The 24,533-nt window shown below is 31.4% G+C and overlaps 1 protein-coding gene across 1 annotated transcript; it reads left to right on the forward strand.

The window, feature by feature from the left end:
- LOC143053808 (uncharacterized) lies at positions 1 to 22,652 on the forward strand. Its single transcript, XM_076226591.1, has 4 exons — positions 1 to 148; positions 9,366 to 10,287; positions 15,934 to 16,015; positions 19,439 to 22,652. Exons 1-3 carry the CDS (start codon positions 131 to 133, stop codon positions 15,990 to 15,992), a joined length of 999 nt encoding a protein of 332 aa, XP_076082706.1. The 5' UTR covers positions 1 to 130; the 3' UTR covers positions 15,993 to 16,015; positions 19,439 to 22,652.
- The last annotated feature ends 1,881 nt before the right edge of the window (positions 22,653 to 24,533 follow it).

The following is a 24,533-nucleotide window of genomic DNA, read 5'->3' on the forward strand; positions in this document are numbered from 1 at the left end:
CACTTAAAGTTTTGTGTAAACATTCTAACATTTTAATGTGTATTGCATGAATATTTATACAATAGAATAACACAAACTGTAAACGAATACTCAGAGTCAGCTACATGTACGTGTAGGCTTTTCTTAAAAGATGCCGAAATCGTCAAAGGTAAGTGATCTATCAAATATTTGTATATGTCGAAATAATGTGTGTATATATATACACTACACATTCGTTCATTATTATCTTCATAACATGTTACTGTAATGTTTATTTATGTGGGCTCGAAGATTTCAAGACGGATTTAAAGTTTCCGCGCGCGTAGTATGACATCGCCTTTGCCTGTTAGCGTATGAGCTAGCATGTTAATGTCCGCGTACAAATCTAGAAAAGTAGCGATTACAACAATTAGCACCAATGTTGTTTTCGCCATGCGCCGTGTAATATTTTCCACTGCTCAAAAACAAAACGTTTATCAATTGCTGAAGGACTTCAATATCAATCGGTAGCATCAATCAACTTCTAAAAATGAAAGAATAGAAACATAGAGAAGTAAGAGCGTGTTTGATTTGTATTTTAAGGTACTGGTCATTTTCTATTTAAAAATGAATATCTTTATATGATTTTTATGGAGAACAGAACTTTCTAGTTTTCGTTAAGTTTGTATTAAAAAAAAGTTATAAACTATGTAGTTATAAAGGTACAAAAGCATCAGTATGTATAAAATTTGAAAATACCTCTGCAAAAAGAAAACATACCCCCCCCCCAAAAAAAAAAAACACAGCCCATACATCAAGCCAAAACACAGCAAAGAAACCAACCACCAAAAATGATAAAACACACGAACATTACTGTAACAATAAATACACACAATCAATACTACGGAATTATAAAGAGTTGCGTTTCTTTGAGCACAAAGATAAAAGTTGTGTCATAATATAGAACGATTCATTTGCAAATTGTTATGCGTACTTCTTAGAATTATTTGCAGTGTATTCTCTCCTTTATTTTCATTTTTACTGTATAATAATTACCAACAATTATTGCCGTTTTGACGAAAATCCCCGCGTTAATAAATTTTACGGGATTTACCATACAGGCCTCATCCAGTGGCGGATTCCAAACACAGGCACTTGTCTCAGAAAAAAAATACTATATACCTTAATGTAACATATTACATATTAAGGTATATAGGAATTTTTTTCTGAGACAAGTGCCTGTGATTCCAAAGGAAGGGGGTCCGAGGATTGGAACCCCCTTTTTTGGATGATCAATACATTTGAATGGGGACATATGGGTGACCCTCCTTATCCTGAGTTAATTGTGAACCCTTTTCAAAATGGCTGGATCCGCTCCTGTTCATCTGTACGATTTGCTACTACAACATCATTGAACATATTACTAGTATAAACATCCTCCTTTTCAAAATTTTATTTGGTTTAAAGGTAGAAAATATGTTCAAAGCATTGTGTTTGAAATACTCTGTATATATCAACAGCTTATTGATATCTTATATAAAAAATGATGTGGTACATGTATGATTGTCAACGAGACAACTCTCCATAAGAGACTAAAATGACACTGACATTAACAACTATATGTCCTCTATGTCACCGTACGTTATTTGTTTTATGTTGAAAGTTGAAAGTTTACATTTGCTAATTAAATTTTTGATTTACTTCCGACTGGCACTAAATCATTTGCAAAAGTGGGGCGTCCGTTAAATTGTGAAGTATGTACAGATGTTGGATAAACAATAAGTTTTTGGCAGAAAATCATAAAAACAAATTTGAAAATTTTTAACTTTAGTTAGAATCTAGAGTTATCTATCAATAAAAAAGAGAATGTAACATATTGGTTTCTTATAAACAAGAAGATAGGGTATGAGTGACAATGAGACAACCCTCCATCCAAGAGGCAATGCATAAAGAGTTCCTGGGCTCACACCAAAAAGCAAGCTATAGAGGACACCAAAATGACATGTAAAACAAGAAAAACAAGAAAACCAACGGTCTAATCTATAATATATTCTAGTTTGAATTACTGAATGCATATATTATATAGGCAAGTGTATCAACATTTATTCTACGAAAAAAAACCCAAGCAAACAAAACAGTAGTCTCGTTTAATTGAAAATTGGCTTATACTCTTATAACTAGAATGGCAAGACCAGTGTTAAAGTCATTATCTATAGTCATACAGCTTTGTGGGAAAGCTAATATGAAGTGTAATAATTCATATTCTATGAAATAGAAAAACAAATAGATGAAAGTTGAGTTAATATACTCTTTTAACTATAATGGTAAGACGTCTTGACGTCATTCCAGTGTCCTATATTTAAACAGCTTTTTGTGAAAGCTAATATTGGGTGTTATAATTCGAATTAAGGAACTCCTATTGATATACCCAACAGCTAGAAATATAAATAACTATGGTTTATGACTTCATCAAATAATAAATGATGATAAATAAATCATATATACTCTTGTATCTTCATTATTTATTTGTAATACCAATAGAAGTTACTTGTAACACTACACTTATCATACATAGTTGTGCAAGAACTTAGCTTTGATTATACAGGATAATTCTTTATGGAATTTTAGATTGATTCATTTTTTTCGGATTATGGATACTTATTCTGTTTATACTAATGTTGACAGTATATTTGATAGACATTTTTAATTGTGGAAAGTTCAATCTACTTAGTCAGACCTGACTAACTATCTTACAGTAAGAACACATTTTTAAAGTACCATTGTTTAGTTCATTTTACGTAGCCTACTCAATTGGTATTTTACATTTGGGACTGCTTTGATAAGTCAAGATTTCAAAGTTCCAGAATTCCCAATTCTCGTAGATAATACATAATGAGATACAATTCCTTCATAATTCTTGTAGCAGTTAACCAGATTAATACTCTGGGCCATACAAATGGACAGGAGATCAGTTTAACTAGCAACGGACACTTTAACTTATAAATTTTTGAATATGTTATTACTATATGGAAGAAACATAAAATTAATATTTCATGAATGTGTATTACTGAAGAAACTTGTGGAAAATACTAAACCAACACTAACATTCGAATAAGAACATTGAACTATAATGGTTTAACATTTAAAAAAAATGTTATTTGGATGGAGAGTTGTCTTATTGGCACTGACACCACATCTTCCTATATCTATATATTGTATTTTTTCGAAGTAGTAAAACAGACACAAATAGTGCATACACATGCAGTACTTGCAATAAAATTATAGAAAGAAATAGTTGCAACTGTATTGATTGTGTTTAATAATGTCTTTATGTTGCAAAAGTCATCCCTGGATGAAATGAAGGAATTTATGTTTAAATTAATTCGTCATCGGTTGTAAAAATTCTCACTATTCAAAATGTCTTCATGCGGGAAAAGTTATCACTACAAGAATGGTCTGCTTCAGTTACACAAAGAAATCGGAGATGCATATTTAATATAGTGGAAATAGTGAAATGTTTGTTTATACAACTGAAATGAATCATGGAGAATGTGTAAGTGTTAGTACTTTATGGGGTTTAAGGAATTAAAGTAAATGGTAGCTCCTCTTTTAATATCAACGAACACCGAAACAGAGGTAGTCTGCTGACTTTGACAAAGAAACGTCACATGTACTCAACTTCCGAAGCAAGGTTGTCGGCTCTCCGAACTTTCCCGACCTTCACCGAGCTTTGGTCATTGCTTTTAAGTTGTGTAATCACTATTTCTGTGTAATTTAGTTCTTACGCGGTATATAGTTTATCAAAATGTTCTACGCTTCTAAGTAACATTCTTGTCACATAAATGCCTAAAAAGAGTATTAAAACTGCATATTAAGTTTTATACATTAATCATTTATTTAAATTTCTCATTTCGTCAAGGTCTAAAGCTGAAATACTAAATAAGTCGAAAACAAAATGGCTCAAGAAAAATAAATTAACCACAAACAAGAATATGTGTTCTAAGGGAAACAGTACCACGTTTCTATGATAAGATACAACAGATTATTGGTAAAAACTTTAATATTTCAAAGAGTTAGCATCAGAATGAGAACTACTATAAGCAATTAAAAAAGCCACCATTTTAATACTTCACGCCATGATTGACGGTTTGACAAGCGTACAAACTTTTGGGCCAACGGAAGTACGCACAGACAAGAAAACAGCATGCCCCTTGCTGTGTGAAGTGTTCATAAAAATAATATATAGAACAAATTACCGTACGCCCTGTTAAGTTAAATTTGAGAGACCTTATCAAATTTTAAGAAAAAGCTGGGTTTTAAACATATTTATATAAGGGACATGGAATCAGAATGACTGAAAAAGAATTTTTGTTCCTAGTATCATGAAAACAAGAATCGAAACAAGAACCACACACATTCAAGCTAAGACAACATTACATGTGCATATTTGAATTATGTAGTCATAAGTTAAACAAAACTTTAACTTATTTTGCTGCATTAGTTAAAAAATGTGTGATCGCCCTTACTTTGCTACTGGACGTTAAGCGTCATGAATTCTAATTAACGAATGTTTCGGTGTTTCTTACAAAAATATTAAATTCAGATATGCAAAACAGAGGCATCTGACAACACTGTAAATTTCAAAAGATTTATATTGATCAAAACGGTGCCATGTTTAAGTAGAGTGATTCTCCGTCGAGATCAACTACCATCCAGTAGTCAGCACTTCTGTGTTGACTTGAGTTATCATTGATATGTTCATAATTATAAATTAACTGTTAACAAAACTTTGGATTTTTTTTTTTAAATTAAGGCTTTTCTATCTCAGAAATAGATCACCTTAGATGTATTTGGCAATACTTTTAGGAATTTTTGGTTCTATATGCTTTTCAACTTCGTACTTTATTTGGCCTTTCAAACATTTTTTGATTCAAGCGTCACCGATGAGTATTTTGTAGACGAAACGCGAGTCTGGTGTAAATATAAAATTGTAAAATTGGTATCTATGATGATTTTATTTGCCATAAACTACAATACTGCGTCGAATTATATATTTATGCTGATTTAACATGTACATATTCTATATATCCGTTGTCATTAGAGATCTGTCACAGAAAGACTATCATCGATTTTTACCACGTAACGAGAAAGAGAAAAAATGACAGGATATGTATGAGAGGCTTTCAGCTATGTATATAAAAAGAAAAATGACATATCTCGTTACGCTTTGTCTATGTCAAAGCATTGTTTCGACTTAATACAAATAAATATGAATAATTCACCGCAGTTGAAAGGAAACCAAATGTTTATAAAAAAAAAAACACGCGATAATGCGATGTGAAGATTGGTTTATTATACATTTCTCTTTCATTTAACAATCGTCTTTTTTCACAATCTGCATGAATCTATTTAAGGAATGACTGTAATATTGTTTCTGTCAATGAAGAAATAACATAAAAAATTTGGTGCACACTGAATAACGCGCGTAGTGGGTTATTTAACAGTGTGAACCACATTTTTTATGTTATTTCGAATAGACAGAAAATTTTAAACCGTAGAAAACCATGAAAAAACGTTGATGACGTTACGGTCACATGACTAAATTATGTCTATGGGCTCATAACAAAATAACGTCAGCCAATCAGAAGACGCGTTACATCCAAAATTAAATTATAAAAAAAATGTACATACACTTTGCTAAAGTACATGCCAATATCTTATGTACATGTATCATTCAAAAATTTTAAATAAGAGTTAGATCTATTTAATGCCAAATGGTATGTAGTTTCCCCATATGACACGAAATGTCAATGGTACAACATATTGTGTCGTTTGGTAGAAATGTTGAACTTGTATATCAAATTCCAAAGCATTGTGTCGACTTAATACTAGTTTCAATTATTTAACTTAGTTTAACGGAAACAAAATGTTAAATCACAAAACCGGCGATACTGCGTTATAAAGATTGGCAAATAATAAGCCTCTCTTTCATTTTATCACGTGTCTTTCATCTGAATCTATCTAAATTTTACATACATATTTTGTTACGTTGATGTACATGATGTAAATTTATTTTGTTATTCCGTTTACCTTATTTAGTACGAACTGGTATATATGCAGTTTTACCATATGGTTCGAAATGTCGTTTGGAAGTTATGTTAACATTGTATAAAATTGTAATTTTGGGTTGTTAGTCAAATTTTAGCGACATAGCCCATCTACTGCATAACTAGACCTTAACATAATTTACAAGGTTAAGCGTTGAGTGGACTTAGCAAATTAAAACATAACTAAATTGTATCTTCTTTTGAGGCGGGATGTATAGAGACACAGACACGTTAATTTTTATCTCTATAGAATTCGCTCCTCACTATCCTACTACCTGTCGATACATTTATTTTTGGCGTTGCACAAGTCATGTCTTCTCTGACTGTTCGTGACGTTAAAATACTAAATCCCTGGGATGTGTTTTAGTTGATTTTAGTCTCCGATGCATGATTTTTTTTATTATTAATTGTTTTTGGCTTTTAACTAGCTGTCAGTAACTGCGAGTACTCTCAAATCCGTATTTTCTTGTTTATTGGACCTGTTGATACTGTTTATAATGCTTTTTTATTATTTTATATTTATATGGATCTTGTCTATATACCAGCTTTGATTTTTTGGAATATATTCTAAGTTTCACTTCTTCTTACTACATTTGTATAAACTTCAAAATTTACCTGTATTTTTATAAAACTGTTTTTTTTTCTAAAGTGAATATTTTTGAAGGGTTAAATATTTCGCAGTGGTGACTTGCCATGGCTTTGTTTGGAATTTTTTGTTTGCTTTTTGGCCTTGAATGTTTGTCCCTAATATTTTATTAACTGTGCATTGGTATTCAGATATCGCAGATCAAATTTATTCGTTTATAGTGTATTAATGTATGTTTTTTGATTGAGTTAAGCCTGCCAATTGATATTTTACCGTGTGTTTTCTATGTTGTGATGTTATACTATTGTTTCAGAAAAAGGGAGAAGGTTTAGATCCATTAAAACGTTTAATCCCGCTGCAAATGTTTGCACCTGTCCTAAGTCAGGAATCTGATGTACAGTTGTTGTCGTTTGTTTATGTAATGTATACGTATTTCTCGTTTTTCGTTTTTTTTTTTATATCTTATATAGATTAAGACCGTTGGTTTTCCCGTTTGAATGGTTTTACACTAGTAATTTTGGGGACCTTTATAGCTTGTTGTTCGGTGTGAGCCAAGGCTCCGTGTTGAAGGCCATACATTGACCTATAATGGTTTACTTTTTTAAAATTGTTATTTGGATGGAGAGTTGTCTCATTGGCACTCACACCACATCTTCCTATATCTATTAAATTACTCAGAGGATCCGGGGTTCAAGCTGTCGCTTTTAAGTTTAATTGAAACTGTTCATATTGTTCGAACTTTTAAGAATCGAGTTGCATTTTCGAAAATTGTTTGATATTCGACCTACCATTCAGTATGGTTACGGTTGTCTAGATTTTTGGAATCTGTTATGTTCTTTTTTGAAAGTCACCATGACTATTGTACAACTATGTACATTTGTATAATTTTTTTCTTTCGTTTATAGGGTAAAAAGTAAAATTGTAAAAATACTGAACTCCGAGGAAAAATAAAAAAAACCGGAAAGTCCTAAATCAAAAGCCTTTATTTTCCATATGCATATACATTGTATATAACAAACAAATAATTTATTAGAGTTCACCTCTTTAAAACATTTGATATAAAACACAATATAATATTAACAATTTATAAAAGAGCCACTCTAAAAAGAGTTAAATGAGAGACTGTAAAACACAGATAAAAATGCATTTATATAACATCTATAACATATATCAATATATCTGAGCATAAAACACCATACTATTAAAAACAATAATACAAAAGAAACAACTATATACACTTATTACGAGTATAAAATACACTTTCTCTTAAAAAGTACTTCATGGCAGATTTTGGCTGCGAAATAACAAACTCTATCACCATGAAACATAAATAAAAACTTTTCTTCATTACTTAAATTACTAAAAATACTAAATTAAATTACTATATATTAACATTTCAATAAAATTGACAATGTGTCAGAGAAACTCTTTAAAACAGCAAAAAATTCCAACACCCAGAGGCATGCCTCATCTGGCCCCTAAACACAAAATGTGACAATGAACTAAAAATAAATATCATACCAAACTAGCAAAGGCCAAAGGCTTCTGACTGTGGATAGGCGAAAAAATGCGGTGGGATTAAACATGTTATTTTTTTTTTTACAGATTTCAACCCTCCCACAAACCTTTAGTCAATATAGAAAAACAAACATACAACAGTACGCACAGTAAAACCCAATTCAAAAGAAGTCCGAGTCCGAAATTAGAATACCTATGCACATTTTTCACATGTGGAGCAGGATCTGCTTACCCTTCCGGAGCACCTGAGATCACCACCAGTTTTTGGTGGGGTTCGTGTTGCTTAGTCTTAAGTTTTCTATGTTGTGTCTTGTGTAATATGATTTATCTGTTTGTCTTTTTCATTTTTAGCCATGGCGTTGTCAGTTTATTTTCGATTTATGAGTTTGACTGTCCCTCAGTTATCTTTCGTCCCTCTTTTTTGCGTCGTTATGTTTTTTTTATTTACAATTTTGTGATAGTTCATAAATTCCTGAACTTCCATGATGAACCATTATTAATCCAGCTTGACGTTTTACAAGTTAATTACTTGATTGCGTGTATTTGATACTACCAGCAAATTGATCCATGGAATTTCATACACCACTGAGCAATATGGCATCCTGTACAGGAATGCTGCTCGTCAAATCATTTGCTAAATTATTCAACACTTTTACTATTTTAGGAAATGTTTCAACGACAATTTTTAAAATCATTCATTACATATGCCTTATAATTGATTTTTACCCATCACTGTTGATGTTATTGTTGAGACACACGTACAGTGTAACCTGCCTTATCCGACACCTCAGGATTCCAACATCCTGCTTTAGCCGATAAATTAGCTATGGTAAAATGCCTATCCTTGCAGAGAAATCTGAGTATTCCAAAACCTTGCTTACTCCGATTTTTCCCTAGTCCCCCAGCTTGTCGGATAACGTAGGTTACACTGTACATTAAAAATATTTGTTTGCATTATAATAACAAATTTAAACAACCTACAAATATAGATTTATACTTATTCTTTTTGTAAATAACACATCACTATGAATGCAGCATCTGTTACATTAAGTTGAATGAAAAAGTTATTTACAGTGATGAACTATTCAATAGAATGATTAAAAGTGTAACAATAACCGTGTTGTGTTGTAAAGTTCATGATTCTCTAAGGAAAACAAATTATATATTGTAAATACAATATCATAAATGTGTTGCAGGATAGGACGTCAGGAAGAACAGGCAATGATGAAATAAAAGCTACAGACGATTTTAGTTCTAAAAATGTGCAGGGGAAACCAGAATCAAAATATGACGACGAAAAAGACCCTACTATTTTAGCATTATGGAAGAAAGCAAAGATAAGAAATGCAGAGGTGCAAGCTAAGAGAAACGAAATGACAGATACAAATATAAAACGGAAAAATGAAAAGGTGCATATGCATTCATCTGGATCTCGTGAGAAAATTCAGCAGCAGAAGTCACGCACACAGCGTGACAGTAGAGAGAGACGATCTAAAAACGCTACAGATAATGCAAAACAAGCAGAACTGAAACATATCAATGGGTTGTCACAGATGTCGTCTGATAGATTCCCGCCACAACCTAACACTACGCAGCGCGTGGTATACTTTCAAAATCGATTTATCATTCTTGATTCAGCTGATCATCATACAGGGCCATCTAATTCGACAATTAACGAACATAATAATGACAATGATACTAGTGGAATAAAATCAAGCAAAATGGATTCTATGGAAACATCATTTTCAAAAATTAACAGCACGACAGACTCAAAAAATAAAACCAATCGGAAAGAAATTGAAATGGATGCTACTTCGGTGACAATGGATGCTCGAGGCATTGATATCATTTTAACGGATCCTGATAATAGTTCTAAACAAATAAAAAATATGGATAGTTTTAATACTGACGAGGCGAAAGAACGAAATACAATTTGGAGAAAAATAAACCGCGTTCTTTTAGATGATAGAGTTAAAGCCAGCAATGGTCAAATAGTTCTAGAAAACAGACATCCAGAGGAATATAGGATTTTAAAGAAAGTGCTGAATATATTGTTTCTGACAATAGGAATAACGCTGTTTGTGTCTGTGATTATTGTGGTGATATATGCATTCATTGGTAAGTATGTTACAAATATATATATATAAACCAATACCAGTAAATAATATTTGTTTGTAGCTATTTATAGAGACATCAATATATAATCTATGTGACTTTTTGTATCAGCTTTATAGCCATTATTGGATTAATTTGTAATTGCTTTTTTCCAACCTATTTACATTTAACATTATCTGGATCATTTTATGTAATAACTTGTATTAGCCCACTTGTTTAATCAAATTGAATAATTAACAATGAATTGATAAACATTGAATTGATAAACACATGCCAGTGTGTTATTTGGGTTAATTTAAGGTGATTTTAAATTGACAAACGTTGCCTATATCACAGGTCAACATAGTTTACTGATGTACAACACTATAGCAAATGCATTTTAAATAATAGAGTTGTCTCATTGGCACTCATACCACATCCTATATTCTATAGAGAAAAACCACAAAGAATTGAATGAATAAACTTATTATATATACCAAGATTAAAATTGTGTACATCGAGACACATTAAGACTCACTACTAAATGAGACCCCGTGTGAAGAGATGGAATGCAGCTCGTCATTTGCGTTAAGCCACTAACCAAAACATGGCTTATAATTTGAGTAATTTTGCATCTCTGTCGTTCGAAGCAATTATCTATTGCCTTATTTAGTTTTGTGTTACTAGTATGCTAGTTAAAACGTTGCGCGATTTTTCCAAAGTTTGCTTCTAAATTGTACCCTGGTCATGAAAGTGTTAAATAGATGTCAATATAAAACTTCTATTTTCAGATAAGGTAAACATGGTATAAAATTGGATCATAAAAAAACAATTGCTTATTTTGCAAATATAATTTAGGGAGACCCAATAAACTATGTTTCAGTACAAGTGATAAACGCGTTGTTATGAAACGTGCCATTATCTTTCATAATCTATTATTGATAAGTAGATTCATTAAACAATGTTTTATTTTCTGTCAACATAATCTATCGTTCAATTAAGTTTTATTAACATTGATTCCAAGGCAGTCAAGTCAGTGCGGTGTGTTGGTAGACTTTCTTTGCGATACTTAAGTGAATGTATAAACTAATGTGTTTTCAATCAATGAAGAATATAACGTCCTATATAGAGATCATTTCGAACTTAAGAAACATTCTCTGATTTATTTTTCTCTTGGATTAGGAACTCTGAAATATGTTGTGTTGTCAAACTCAGCCAGTGCCGACAATCTTCGAAATAATATCGTTTTCATCAAAACAGAAATTTATCGATAAACAATTTTTCAAGTCTGTAACAAATGTTAGCGACTCTGATCTCAAGATGCTTAATCAAATGAATGAAAATTTGACTAAGTGTCAAGTTGGACAAAGATTTACCTAAATTTTCCCATATAAATATAAAACATCTATTTATAAAAACATACAAAACAATTAAAAAAGGCAGACGTGGCACAGGAATACTATTGTTAATGATTATCTTGTCTTGATTGAAGGAGCGACCCCTACCCCACCCGACTAATTATGTAAATATAAGCATATACATTACATATAACAACAGTTTTTAAATTTAAAGATAAGTATAAGGTTTATTGAGCACTTTCTTTAAAATCCTGTTCTCCTCTTGGTGTCTGTTTTCTAGAACTATTTTACCAGTGCTGGCTTTAAATTCATATACTTATATATTAAGTATAGATTTTGTAACAAAATTTAGGCATCAGTGAAAAATATAGTTTAAATTGCCACAAGCACGACAATGGAGATCGTTTTACAAAGTATATCAAAAAAGCCTATCTGACTTGAATATTTAGATTCAAATTCAAATCCTAAATCTTTAAGTAATTTTTAAACTAATGGCTCATCAGTGTATTACAAAAACAGTATTTGCATATAGATTGACGACCATACGCAGAAGAGTATCTATGCCGAAATGAATAGCAAGTTCATGGGAGAATCCCAAACTCTGTAGTGAGCTATCAGAACTAATTTGATTTATAACATACCGCTTATATTATTGCATGCAACATACCTCTGGGTCGATACCTCTGCCCGGTGAACTGTTAGGAACCGAAACTAACACCATAGCCAGTACCAAAACTTCGAATATTGTTTGAATAAAATTTGCTGCTTTGAAGTATTTGAAATTATTCCAAATTAAAGAATATATCTCTACCATGCAAAAGCTCCAATTATTTGTGCGGGATTGGTAATATTTCAGGTCCATTTTTGTTTGATCCACTCAACATATCTATCATATTTAGATCTTATAGTAATTTGATCTCGAGCATCTGTAAAGAAACATCAGTTTTCGATACGCGCACTAGTTAAACTTGTTATGTTATTTTTTTTTATATGTTTTGTTGATTTTAGAAATTTTCAAATTGAGATGTTATGACTTGATTATTCTTTAAGATCTAATTTTCGTCATATAGCTTTTCAACTTTTTAAGTATTTAAGCATATATAAAAAGATTTGTTCGGTCTTTTGAAGGTAACTTTGGGTGAGCATTCTGCATGGACGAATCAAGCTACTGTTTATCAAGTATTACTTTAAAATTTCATACTTCCATTTTCGTGTAAATTTCAACTATTACCTAGAGCAAGATGAATGACAATGCTTTATTAGAAAAGCTCCCAAATTAGTTTTTTTCACTTTTATTCCCAAGTTTATATATCAAATTCAATTACACCAGTTGCACATTTCAACAATTAATGTCTCAAATAAAGATACATGTCACATGCTGTTTATAATATTTACATGCGATATGAAAGTCGCTTAACATATTCTTTATTCATTCTAACAAAATATGGAAATAAACTTATAAGAGACTACACATCAATTTATTTTACTCTTTATACAAAGCTATGTGAACAATATACATATTTACATTGAATACTTACATTTCAATCGATTTATGACTTTTGAACAGCGGTTTACTACTGTTACCTTTATATATGACAGCTGTTGCTCTTTATAACATAACAAGTCGATTGGAAGCACTTGCTCTTTATCTATAGCTCGAATTTATTTTTTTATTTATTTATTATAAATTTATTTATATCATTGTATAGTAATAATTACTTTGTTAACATATTGTTGGTTTTTGTATTGTACTAAAAAGGCTAAATTTGAAGCGTTGAACCAGGTTAATGTAGTACGGGATAATATGATAAGTGCATATATATAAGCAGTTGATACGATTACACGAAATAAGGATAGTTCAGATTTATTAGAATGTTTATTACACAAATACAATTATACCATGATGTATGGTGACCTTTCTTAAACAATTACTAGCAAATTAATAACCAATGATAAAAGATGGAATTTATAACATGTGCACTGAAACAAAGATTTATATAAGTTGCCCCTGGTTGCAAGGAATAGTTTCAGTCTTACACATTAGTGAAACTACATTCAAAGTAAACGTAGTGTTGTGTTAACCAATAAATTCGGTACATTTAACAGTAAAATCTAATAAAGGTTGACTTGTACAATTATTCAAATATCATAGTTATTTCATTGTTTATATCTAATTTTATGCTGTACTTGTTTTATTATTATTCGCCTTTGAGGTACTCCATAAACAATATCCGGACATGGAAGTGTTAAAACTCCGGAACTGGATTCGTTAAAACCGTTGTCATGGAGTGTGTCATACTTCCTTAATTAATTATTGATAAGCAGATCAGGAAAACATCACTTTATATTCCGTCAACATCATAATCTACCGTCCAATTACGGTTTAATTGTTATCTGATACCAAGGGAGACCTAGAAGTCTGTATAATTTTACACTTCTTTGCCATTGTTTTAGTAATGAAGGTCAAACGCAATAATATAAACGTTATCGTATATATCTGATCAAAGCAGTGTTGTTTTTCAACTGTTTGAATATGTTTTAGAAGCATTTTATGATAATAATCTTCCGATTTTAACTTTCTTTGCAGTTCGGTAGTTTTGTTTTTTAATTACCCCTATGTTTGATATTGTTTCCTATTATGTTTGTTTGTTTTATTTACAAATTGAACTGTAAATATAATAGAATTTTATGCGACTGCCAAACAAGTGAAACTAGCTCATATTCCTGACTTGTTCCAATTGTGCACTTAAATTGCTCTTTTTCCCAATATAATGTTTCAATAAATTATGTCCTTTTAAATACAATGTAACATGACTGTATCATATCCACAATCGTGATTATGCTATAAAAGCATTGTATTATCAAGTACACTCCTAGTATTTATTGATTAGCCAATTATGGTAATATCATATAGTTATTATCCTCTGTATCAATTGTGAAAGCAATCGTATTAAAATTTATAACATTTATGACAGTCGTAACAACACCATGTAAACATATACTCAATGCATCTATCTGCAAAGCGTGTTCAATTATCCTATTGTATTTTAAATTTAAACTTTATTTTGCTCTAAGTTTCTAGACGGTAGAATGTTTTCGTCTCTAAAAAAAATATTTCTAAACAAATAGGGGGTTAGGCGTGTTGGTATATCTCTTGGAGCCAAATTGCAAAGTATAAAACAAAATTAAAGACATGGCTAATATTTTAAAAGGCATGTCTTACCAAAAAAAAAGTAAAATCACAAAATACTGAACTTCGAGGAAAATCTAGTCGGAAAGTCCATTATCACATGGCAAAATCAAATGACAAAACACATCAAAAACGAATGGACAAGAACTGTGATATTCCTGACTTGGTACAGGCATTTTCAGATGTAGAAAGTGGTGAATTAAACCTGGATTTAGAGCGCTAACCCTCTCACTTTGACATGACAGTCTCATCAAATTCCGTTATATTTACAATGATGCGTGAACTAAACAGACATAATAAATAAAATAGTCAAAATATGGGTACAGCAGTCATCAAAACAGTATATCATCTGTATCCTATGTATACAACGGACATATTTAATTTTTTTGCTTTTCATGAAAAATCTAACATTTGACACACATTTCAGTTCGAGTAGATCATATAATATTTCAAAGCAAATTAAATAGCGAACTGACAGAAAGAAAATTGTACCATCTTTACCGCAAAAAGATGCAAATGATGAGAAGAAATAAAAGGATTTTAGACTCCGTCGGTCCGAAGGTCATTTTTGTTTAAGGTGGTACCTAACACTACAGGGAGATAACTCTGTAAAATCGGCTAAATGTTTTAATTACGTTGCGTTGTTAAGGGAATATTAAGCTTCTCCATGATCAAAATAAGTGTTTGTCAAACTGCTATATAACCAGTATAATTTTTCTGATAAATTGGTTGGTTCAAATTTTTTGAAATTTTTACATTTTTTGTCAAAGGGTCAAAGTAAATAATTTGCCAAAATTTGTTGAAAATTAAACGAGCCAAATTAATTTTAGTGAAGATGTTGGGTACCACTTTAAATATCTTGATATATTTATGCATAACTACTATATATATGACTATATTGTATCTGTTGCTGTTCAGAAACCGTGAGACTGTCATTTAGAAAAAAAACCACAGATATGTTTCTTTGATTCTATATGGTAACAGTGAACTCTTTATTATAAAACTAAGGATTAAGAACATAAAACTCTGGTATTTATATTTAAAAGTCAATTTAAGTAAACAATTTAAAAAATGGAGAAAATGAGGTTTTATATTCATTTGTATATACTATTTCTCTTACAGTTGGAGATGAAAAGACTGACACTGATCTATTTATAACGACCACTACAGTTCCACCTTGAAAGCAGTCGATGGGTAATGTAAGGTAAGCATTTCCATGTGATTATATAGCGTACAAAAGACCACACCAACAACAGTATACAAAACACAACATAGAAAAATAAAGACAGAGCAAACATGATCATCATATTTTGTGTTACTCATGTAAGACATAATAACCCGTATCGTCGTGTGTTTATTTTATGCATTCACTGCTATATAACCTTCTATAGAAGTCTGTTATCAAAGGTAACACTTGATATCCGTTTAGCTTTGTGAAACGAAGGCGAAAGATACCAAAGGGTCATTCAAACTCATGAGCCGAAAATAAATACACAACGCTATGACTAACAAAAAGATAAAGAGATTGTTAAACAACATTACTATAAACACAACATGAAAAGCTAAGAACTCGGCAACATCAACTCCATCAAGTAATTAGCGTTGTCTCAGTTGCTCTAGAATGATATGCAGATACTGCTCCACTCGTGGCACCTGCCGTCTTGCTCATATAAGTACAAATCCAGTGATAAGACTAACTCACTTGTTCACATTCGGGGAAAGGGGCTGGATATAAGTAACAACATTTGGAACATATCCGGTGTCATCATTGAAACAGATATTCTACAACGTCGAACCATATTCTGATGTCGTCTGTCAATTTTACGGAGGAAAGAATTCAATGTTATCCCTTTGGTACTTATGAGCAGCAACCCTCTATCTAGACAGGAAAACATGTTAGGAAATACAACACGTTGGATACGTATCAACTGGAAGATATATACTCCGTATACAGTCGGTCGGACTACTGAAATTTTACTACATAGAAATGGAGAGTTTGAAAAATGATTTGTTTGATTTCATACGATCTTCATTATCAATTTCAAGATGTCAATCAAGATATCAGGTTCCACCTGTTGCATCTTTAATCTTAACTCGTTGAGATGGATGCGTTCAACATAGTAAAAAAATGTTGTACCAATTTTTGAGGGACGATCATTGCGGAAAGTGTAGTTTAATGATCTTGGTAATTTCTTTGCTTTGTTCCTAAGAAGTTCCAATAAGAAATTATTTTCGGTTTTATAAGGACATGAAGGGTGAGATTTAACTTAACTGCTCACAAGGAAGCTATTAAACCAAGAGTTCCAAATGGTGAAGTTGAAATCATCCCTTCGTAAATTTTACGGACGCCATCACGAGTTGGTTGACCGTTATGGAATAACCGTTTCACAAATGATATCGGATATGTTCCTTACGTCGTAACTACAATCCCCTTCCCTTTCATGAATGTGACCTACCGAATTAGACCATTTACCGGATTTGTAATCACATAAGCAACACGACGGGTACCACATGTGGAGCAGGATCTGCTTATCCTTCCGGAGCACCTGAGATCACCCCTAGTTTTTGGTGGGGTTCGTGTTGTTTATTCTTTAGTTTTCTATGTTGTGTCATGTGTACTATTGTTTTTCTGTTTGTCTTTTTCATTTTTAGCCATGGCGTTTTCAGTTTGTTTTAGATTTATGAGTTTGACTGTCTCTTTTGGTATCTTTCGTCCCTCTTTTAAAGGTTCCTTAAAGATGAATTTGCAAGTTGTTTGTTTTTGTTGTAAAATCTTGTACGGTAAACAGTAAACTACTCTGTTATCATTCACATGAATTACATTTACAGCATTTGTTCTTTCCGTCTTTTGTTCAATACATTATAAGAAATAAATATTAGCACTGCAAAAGACCTATTTTACGTTGTGCTGGTCGACAATCAAATGAATTCGACACAAAGTTAGTGCTAACTCTTTGATCGTCTGACAGTTTTACTATATAAAAGGAAGATGTTGTATGATTACAAATGAGACAACTCTCCAAACGAGACCAAAAGGACACAGAAATTAACAACTATAGGTCACCATATGGCCTTCAACAATGAGCAAATCCCATACCACTAGTCAGCTATAAAAGGCCCCGAAAAAACAACGTAAAACAATTCAAACTTGAAAACTAACTAGTTGACTTTCAGACCTTTTGTCTGTTCACATTTAGCATTGGAGGAAACATTTATTTAACAGACGTGACGATTCATGTTCAAATTATTGAAATAAATACGCATTGACTGCTAAAAAATAAAATCACAAACATACTGAACCCTGAAGATGATCCAAAAAGGAAATCCGTAATTAAATGGCAAAATCAAAATTCCAAACACATCAGACGAATGGATTACAACTGTCATATTTCTTCATTAGTACAGGCATTTTCTAATCTTGAAAAAGTTGAATAAATGCAGCCATGCGAAGTAGTTTGGTTAACAATGAATGAATGTAATGTCACCCATTCCGAGTGATAATTCATCTGTATGAAGAAAACACAATTGGGATTTTTCAATATCTTGATAGAATAGAAGAATTTTTTGACAGTAAAATGGCAGAAAACAGTGTTGCAATTTATTCCGTTGATATAAGAAATAAATCTAATAATTGCTTTGAACTGTCTCATTAAAGATACTTTAGTACCAAAGGAAATGGATGTCATAAGAAATAAATTTACTACGCGTGTGGTACATGTATCTCCATCTGACAAAGCAACATGATAGTCTGTCCACAATGCTGTTTCAGATAATGAAAGTTCAATACAAGTGAGGTCACAATAAGTTCAACATATTGCTGGAATGTGAACAATATTTAGATTATAAGATCGATCGATCATGTAAAAATTTATTAAATAACAAATATTAGACACAGCTAAGAGAAGTGTTATGTACTAATATAGAAGAAGCCAAGTGAAGCATCTGTGGTTATTGATTTTTATCCATGTCTTGTAATTAGTGTGACGCAAGATTGCCTACTGAATATTTTCCTTCCTACGGCTTCGAGGTTGTGTATAATTTACACATTATTTTCAATTAGATGTTGTAAATTCAAATAACTACAGGCTTTTGCATACTTTAATGAAGACTACAATATAATGAAAATATATTTTTCCTTATTCCGTACTTTGTACACATTTGATTTGATACATTTTAAGAAAATTAAAAGTAGTCTTTTGGACATAGATATGGAAGAGTACAGGATTAACGAAGATAAACAGAGCATATTGCCAGAATGGCTGGAAAAATATTGAATGCGCAATTTAATGACTACTGACTAAACGTAGGCACTTTCAATGAGAACATTTTGGTTTGAACAAATATTTGGACGCGCAATTAAAATTACCTCTCATGTGCCTGTACATATACTGTTTGTTTTCATAAAATGTAACCAAAACCATGTTTTGACTCATTTACTTTAAAACCACCTTTATTTGCCAATTTTGTACGCTAACTTAAGAAACCATAATAATTAGATATTATTTGCAATATAGTATAATCATCAAAACCAACTTTTTGATATTCCAGAAAAACTTTGAAAAACTCTTGAAGCACAAGGTGTTAACATAAATGTCTCTGGTATAATAATGTCTTTTTGTTCTTTTAGGTAATTATCATTCAAGAGACTTGAAGGTGATTGGAATACAGAAATTCACAACCAAGATGTGACAGTATGATAGACTGAACGACAGATGTGCAATCACACTTGTATGTTTGTAACATCTGTCACGAAACAGAAATTCAATTTGGAATATTTTGTAAATTTATATTTTAACATTCGTATCTTTTTGAACTTGTCGGTGAGGTATTACTTATCCCAATTCATATCGTTTGATACAAAATAGTTTTCCAACATATAATGATAGATTCTTCTAAAAGCAGTTTCTACTATTTTTATAACCATCAGTAATTCAGAACATCTTTATTGCACAAATACAACTGACAGTTGTATAACTGTTGTTGAATAACATTATAACATCATATTTTCATATACCAAGGAGAAAGTTATCTTTTTCATTAATAATTCTCGAGGGCAGCTATAAAAAAATATTTGTGTAAACAAAAGGCTATACATGTATGTATTTAAATATTAGCATAAGGTATTTCAATTACACAAGTTATAACCCTTAAAGGATGTTTGCTTGTCATGTTTTTTAATTTTTGTCAGATTTTCGAAATCCTCTGGTTTTATCCATTTGAATGCCTTAACAATTTTTGCCCATGAACCCCCATTTTTCTTTTTATTAATCTTTCACGTGTATAGCTATAAGCCATTTGTTAAAGTTTTATAAAATTTTATTTATTTTCTAGTAGTTTTTGAGAACTCTAAGTGGTCAATGCTAAAGCTATGAAAAATCAAGAGAGAACATTTTCCCGCCAAAATTCCAATGGCTAATATCTCGAAAACAAGCACATTGACCCCTATATTTTTTTTGCTTATTTTATTCTTCAAATAATCCCCTATCAATATATAATAGTTTTATGGAAAGTTATTAATTTTGAAACTGAGCAGCGAACTTCCTTAGTGATTAATTTGTTAAATGTTAAGCTTTTACATGAATTTAAAACCGTTTCAGACATTATAACTTAATGTTGGTTTGTATAGATATAAGGGATAAAAGTTTGTTCACTGTCTCATTCCATCTGTGATGACAACAATCTTTACACATCATGTGCAGTAAACGAAAATATAAAAATAACAAAAACAAAAGGAAAAGGAAAAAGTCCTTTATCGAATGGCAAAATCAAAAGCTCAATCACATCAAACGAAAGTTAAGCAACTGTCATTGTCATGACTTAACAAGCCATTTCGTCATATAGAAACATTAAATTAGTTTGAAAAATATATATTTTCATGATATAACTACAATTTCATTGCATGCGGCATCTACTTAAAACCAATACTGATCTCTTCGTGCATTTGTTACGTATATAAATTTAATTAAAGATAACATGTCATTATATAATGATTCTCAGACACATCTTTTATTATGTACACAAAGATTATCATGTAACATGCAAGAAACGATCATTAAGTCAAGCTTTCTATATAATTCATTACTGGTTCACGCAGGAAACAGAAAATTACTATTGTATTATGTTATGCTCATTTAATTAAAAAAAAATGAAATTGCTAATAAAAATGTTTTTCAATTGTTGATCCTAATTGTCCTACAGTTTCTTACTTTATTTTGTTTTTTAACTTGATTCGTGTGTCACTTTTCAGTCATTTTTAGACAAAACGCGCGTGACGCATTCAACAGTTTAATATATTGATGCGTAAATGTTATATTAATTAAGAATTGTGATGTTTATTTTCTCTTGGGTATATTCCTATCTTGTTTTGATTATAAAACAGTAACAAGCCCAGTAACAGAAGTTTGAGAGAAATAGTTCACCATGTTTATTAGCTTAGACAGGTTTCACATGCTTACAGTCGTTTATAGCTAACCTTTTGTTTAGCATAGTTCAAATTAAGTAAATACAACGATTTAAAGAGTTAGACTATGGTTATGAGGTGCTACACTTTATTGTATTGGCAAAAGCTTTAATCATTTTGATTCGAATGTTCTAAGTAGTACATAATATTTTGTTTCATTCAAATATAAATGATGTTTTATTCAAAGGAATTGCTGGAACTGCTTTTTACACACGCATTACTTATTTGAAAAGTTAACTCCCGTTACTTTGATCAGTTCGTTTAACCTTTTCAGATTTACCTCCCTTCACCTTGAAGGGTTATTTCCCTTATCTTGTTTTCTCCTCTTATATCAATACCAGATCAAAAGAATTAGATTTGAGAAAAATCATAATGTATTTTTTATAATAACAAAAAGTAAAAACAAATAAAAAATATGATTGTATTTAGTTCTATTTATAAAACAATCAAAACTATGATAATGATTAATCATTTAGTTTAAACATATTTATTTATAGTGGATTGAATAACAAGTTTTGCAACTTATATAAACCCCTTTCCACTTTGCGGGTGCGAGTGCTGTCTTGTAGCGGCATTAGCCTGCTCGTTTTCGAAATCTACAAGGGTGTCTTTAACGTGCAAGAGATATGGCTCTCTCTTAACACGGGTCAGTCATTTATCGTCCCCTTCTGACGGACTATCATAGTTCCACAAGACCATACTCGCAATTGGTGTCAAGGGAGAGCCGAAGATACAGTCTCTGAAATGTTCATCCCAGACGGAAATCGAACCAGGAACCTTGGTGTTAGTAGTCCAATGCATTAACCACTACACCACGCATTTGACTTAGTTGACCATACATTGATTTGGTGATCATTTTAAGGTGGAACCCAACACTTTAAATAAAATTAATTTGGCTCTTTTAATTTTCTTAATATTTTGCCAAAGTATGTACTTTGACCCTTCGATAAAAATATAAAAAAAATAAAAAATTTGAATCAACCGTTTTATCAGCTAAATTACAATGGTTATATAGCAGTTTGACAAACACTTATTTTAATCATTGAAAAGCTTAATATTCCCTTAACAACACATTCTAATCAAAACGTTAAGCTGATTTTACAGAGTTATCTCCCTGTAGTGTTAGGTACCACATTAACATAGATAACCATACATACTTGACTTTCAGTATTGTAGCTATAAGCGTTTTTGGGGAAAGTATACGAAGACAAGCGGTTCGGACATATTGAGTGATATTTTCAAGTTGTTGATAATTCAATAGCAAAAACAATTAAGTGTAGAAGTGATGGTTAATCTAATTATTAAATATTTTACTAAAATTTGGATATGATTAATCTAATTATTCAATATTTTAATAAAATTGGATATGGAAAACAGCCATGCTTAAAACATTCAGAAGGTCGTGCAAAATACTTTTAGTATAAGACACCTTGTTTCATAGATATGTTTTAGTTAAACTTATCTCATTGGTTAAAATCAGTATTACGGTCTGAAAATAGGCTATATTGTAAGCTTTTTGCAGGCCTCGTTTTCATTAAATGCACAAATTTATCAGATATGTGTAAACAAAAAGCATAAAATTGTAATTGTCTGATGAACTAATGTCTTTTTTCAATAAATAAATGATGCTGATGACTTGTCAAATCCAATAAAACAAACAAATTATCTTATTACATTTTTGAAACAATGCCTGCCGATCAATTTCATTATTAAATATTGAATTATTTTGCTGCCTTATTGTAATTGTATATAAGTATTTGTCATAGTCATAAACTATACTTAATTTTTATTTTAATAATAAAACATATAAACCATTGTTGACATTTTTGTTTAGGAGCATGCCGAAGCCCAGCGTCGGGTGTAGGACTTTTTTCGCCATTTGTAGCCTTCGGCTGTTTCAATCATTTGGTCGTATTGCTATCTCTTTGACACATTCCCCAGTTCCATTTTCAATTTGATAACATCAATTAATTCATTATTTTCAGATCCCATGTTAACAGTACAATGTGCCTATTATTCGTCAATGTTTTCAGCTCGACGGAAAAAAAGTTTTATAGTACATTGAAAATGTAATAAGACCACTGAATGTTGCTGACAACTGAGTTGTTGATACCATCAGAAAATAGCATGATTGTATAAATTTATAATCATCAACATCGCGTAAAATATAACATCGAAAGCGAATATTAAATTAGTGTTGGACGATTTCCATATGCATTTTATTTCTACTTATATAAAGTAAAATGATAAGATGTGTGTTTTTTTAAATTCGACAGATATCCCACATAGTTCATATAACGTGGATTTGACCAATAATAGGTTATAATATTACCTTCAACAAATGAGCAAAATGCATGCCGTATATAGTCAGGTGTGAAAACATCGACATGACAATAGGTAAAACAATTCAAACTGACAAAAACAAGCGTCTTATATCATGACAAAACGAAAAACGAATACTAATATATGACAGACATCCACCAACAAAGACCATTGAATGATTCCAAAAGATAACGTTGAAATCATCACTTAATAAATATTATGGATGCCATCACAAGTTGGTTGACCGTTCCGCTATTGAATATCCGTTTCACAGATGATATGGTATAGTGTGTTCCTTATGTCGTAACTACAGTCCCCTTTCCTTTTCACGAATGTGACCTACCTAATTATACTATTTACCGGCTTTGCAATAATATGCGCAACACGACGGGTGCCACACGTGGAGAAGGATCTGCTTATCCTTCCGGAGCACATGAGATCAACCCCCAAATTTGGTCGGGTTCGTGTTGCTGTTGTACCACTATTTGTGACTTTTTTGTTCACACATTGTTGTCGATGTGGTGGAATTTGGTGCGACTTTCATACAAGTGAGAGGTTATGCTAGCTTTAAAAATCAGGTTTAATAAACGATGTTTGACGTAAGAAAATGCCTGTACCAGGTCAGGAATATGAAAGTTGTTATCCATTCGTTTGATGTGATTGAGCTTTTGATTTTGCCATTAGATTAGGAACTTTCTGTTTTGAATTTTGAGTTCAGTATTGTTGGGTTTACCTTTTACCTGATTCTGACAAAGAACAGATACATACAGAATGTGCCAGATTGGTTATATTTATTTACATTTGCTGTTACAAATTTCGGATAAAAAAGTATATAACTAACAGAATATACGATAGTCCAGATCTTACGTTTCTGATCATACATTTCTTGATAGACAGTTGCTGTTTACAAAAAGCTATTGAACCAAGGGGTCCGAATTAT

The sequence above is a fragment of the Mytilus galloprovincialis genome, chromosome 12 (genome assembly GCF_965363235.1).
Source record: "Mytilus galloprovincialis chromosome 12, xbMytGall1.hap1.1, whole genome shotgun sequence".
Taxonomy (NCBI): Eukaryota; Metazoa; Mollusca; class Bivalvia; order Mytilida; family Mytilidae; genus Mytilus; species Mytilus galloprovincialis.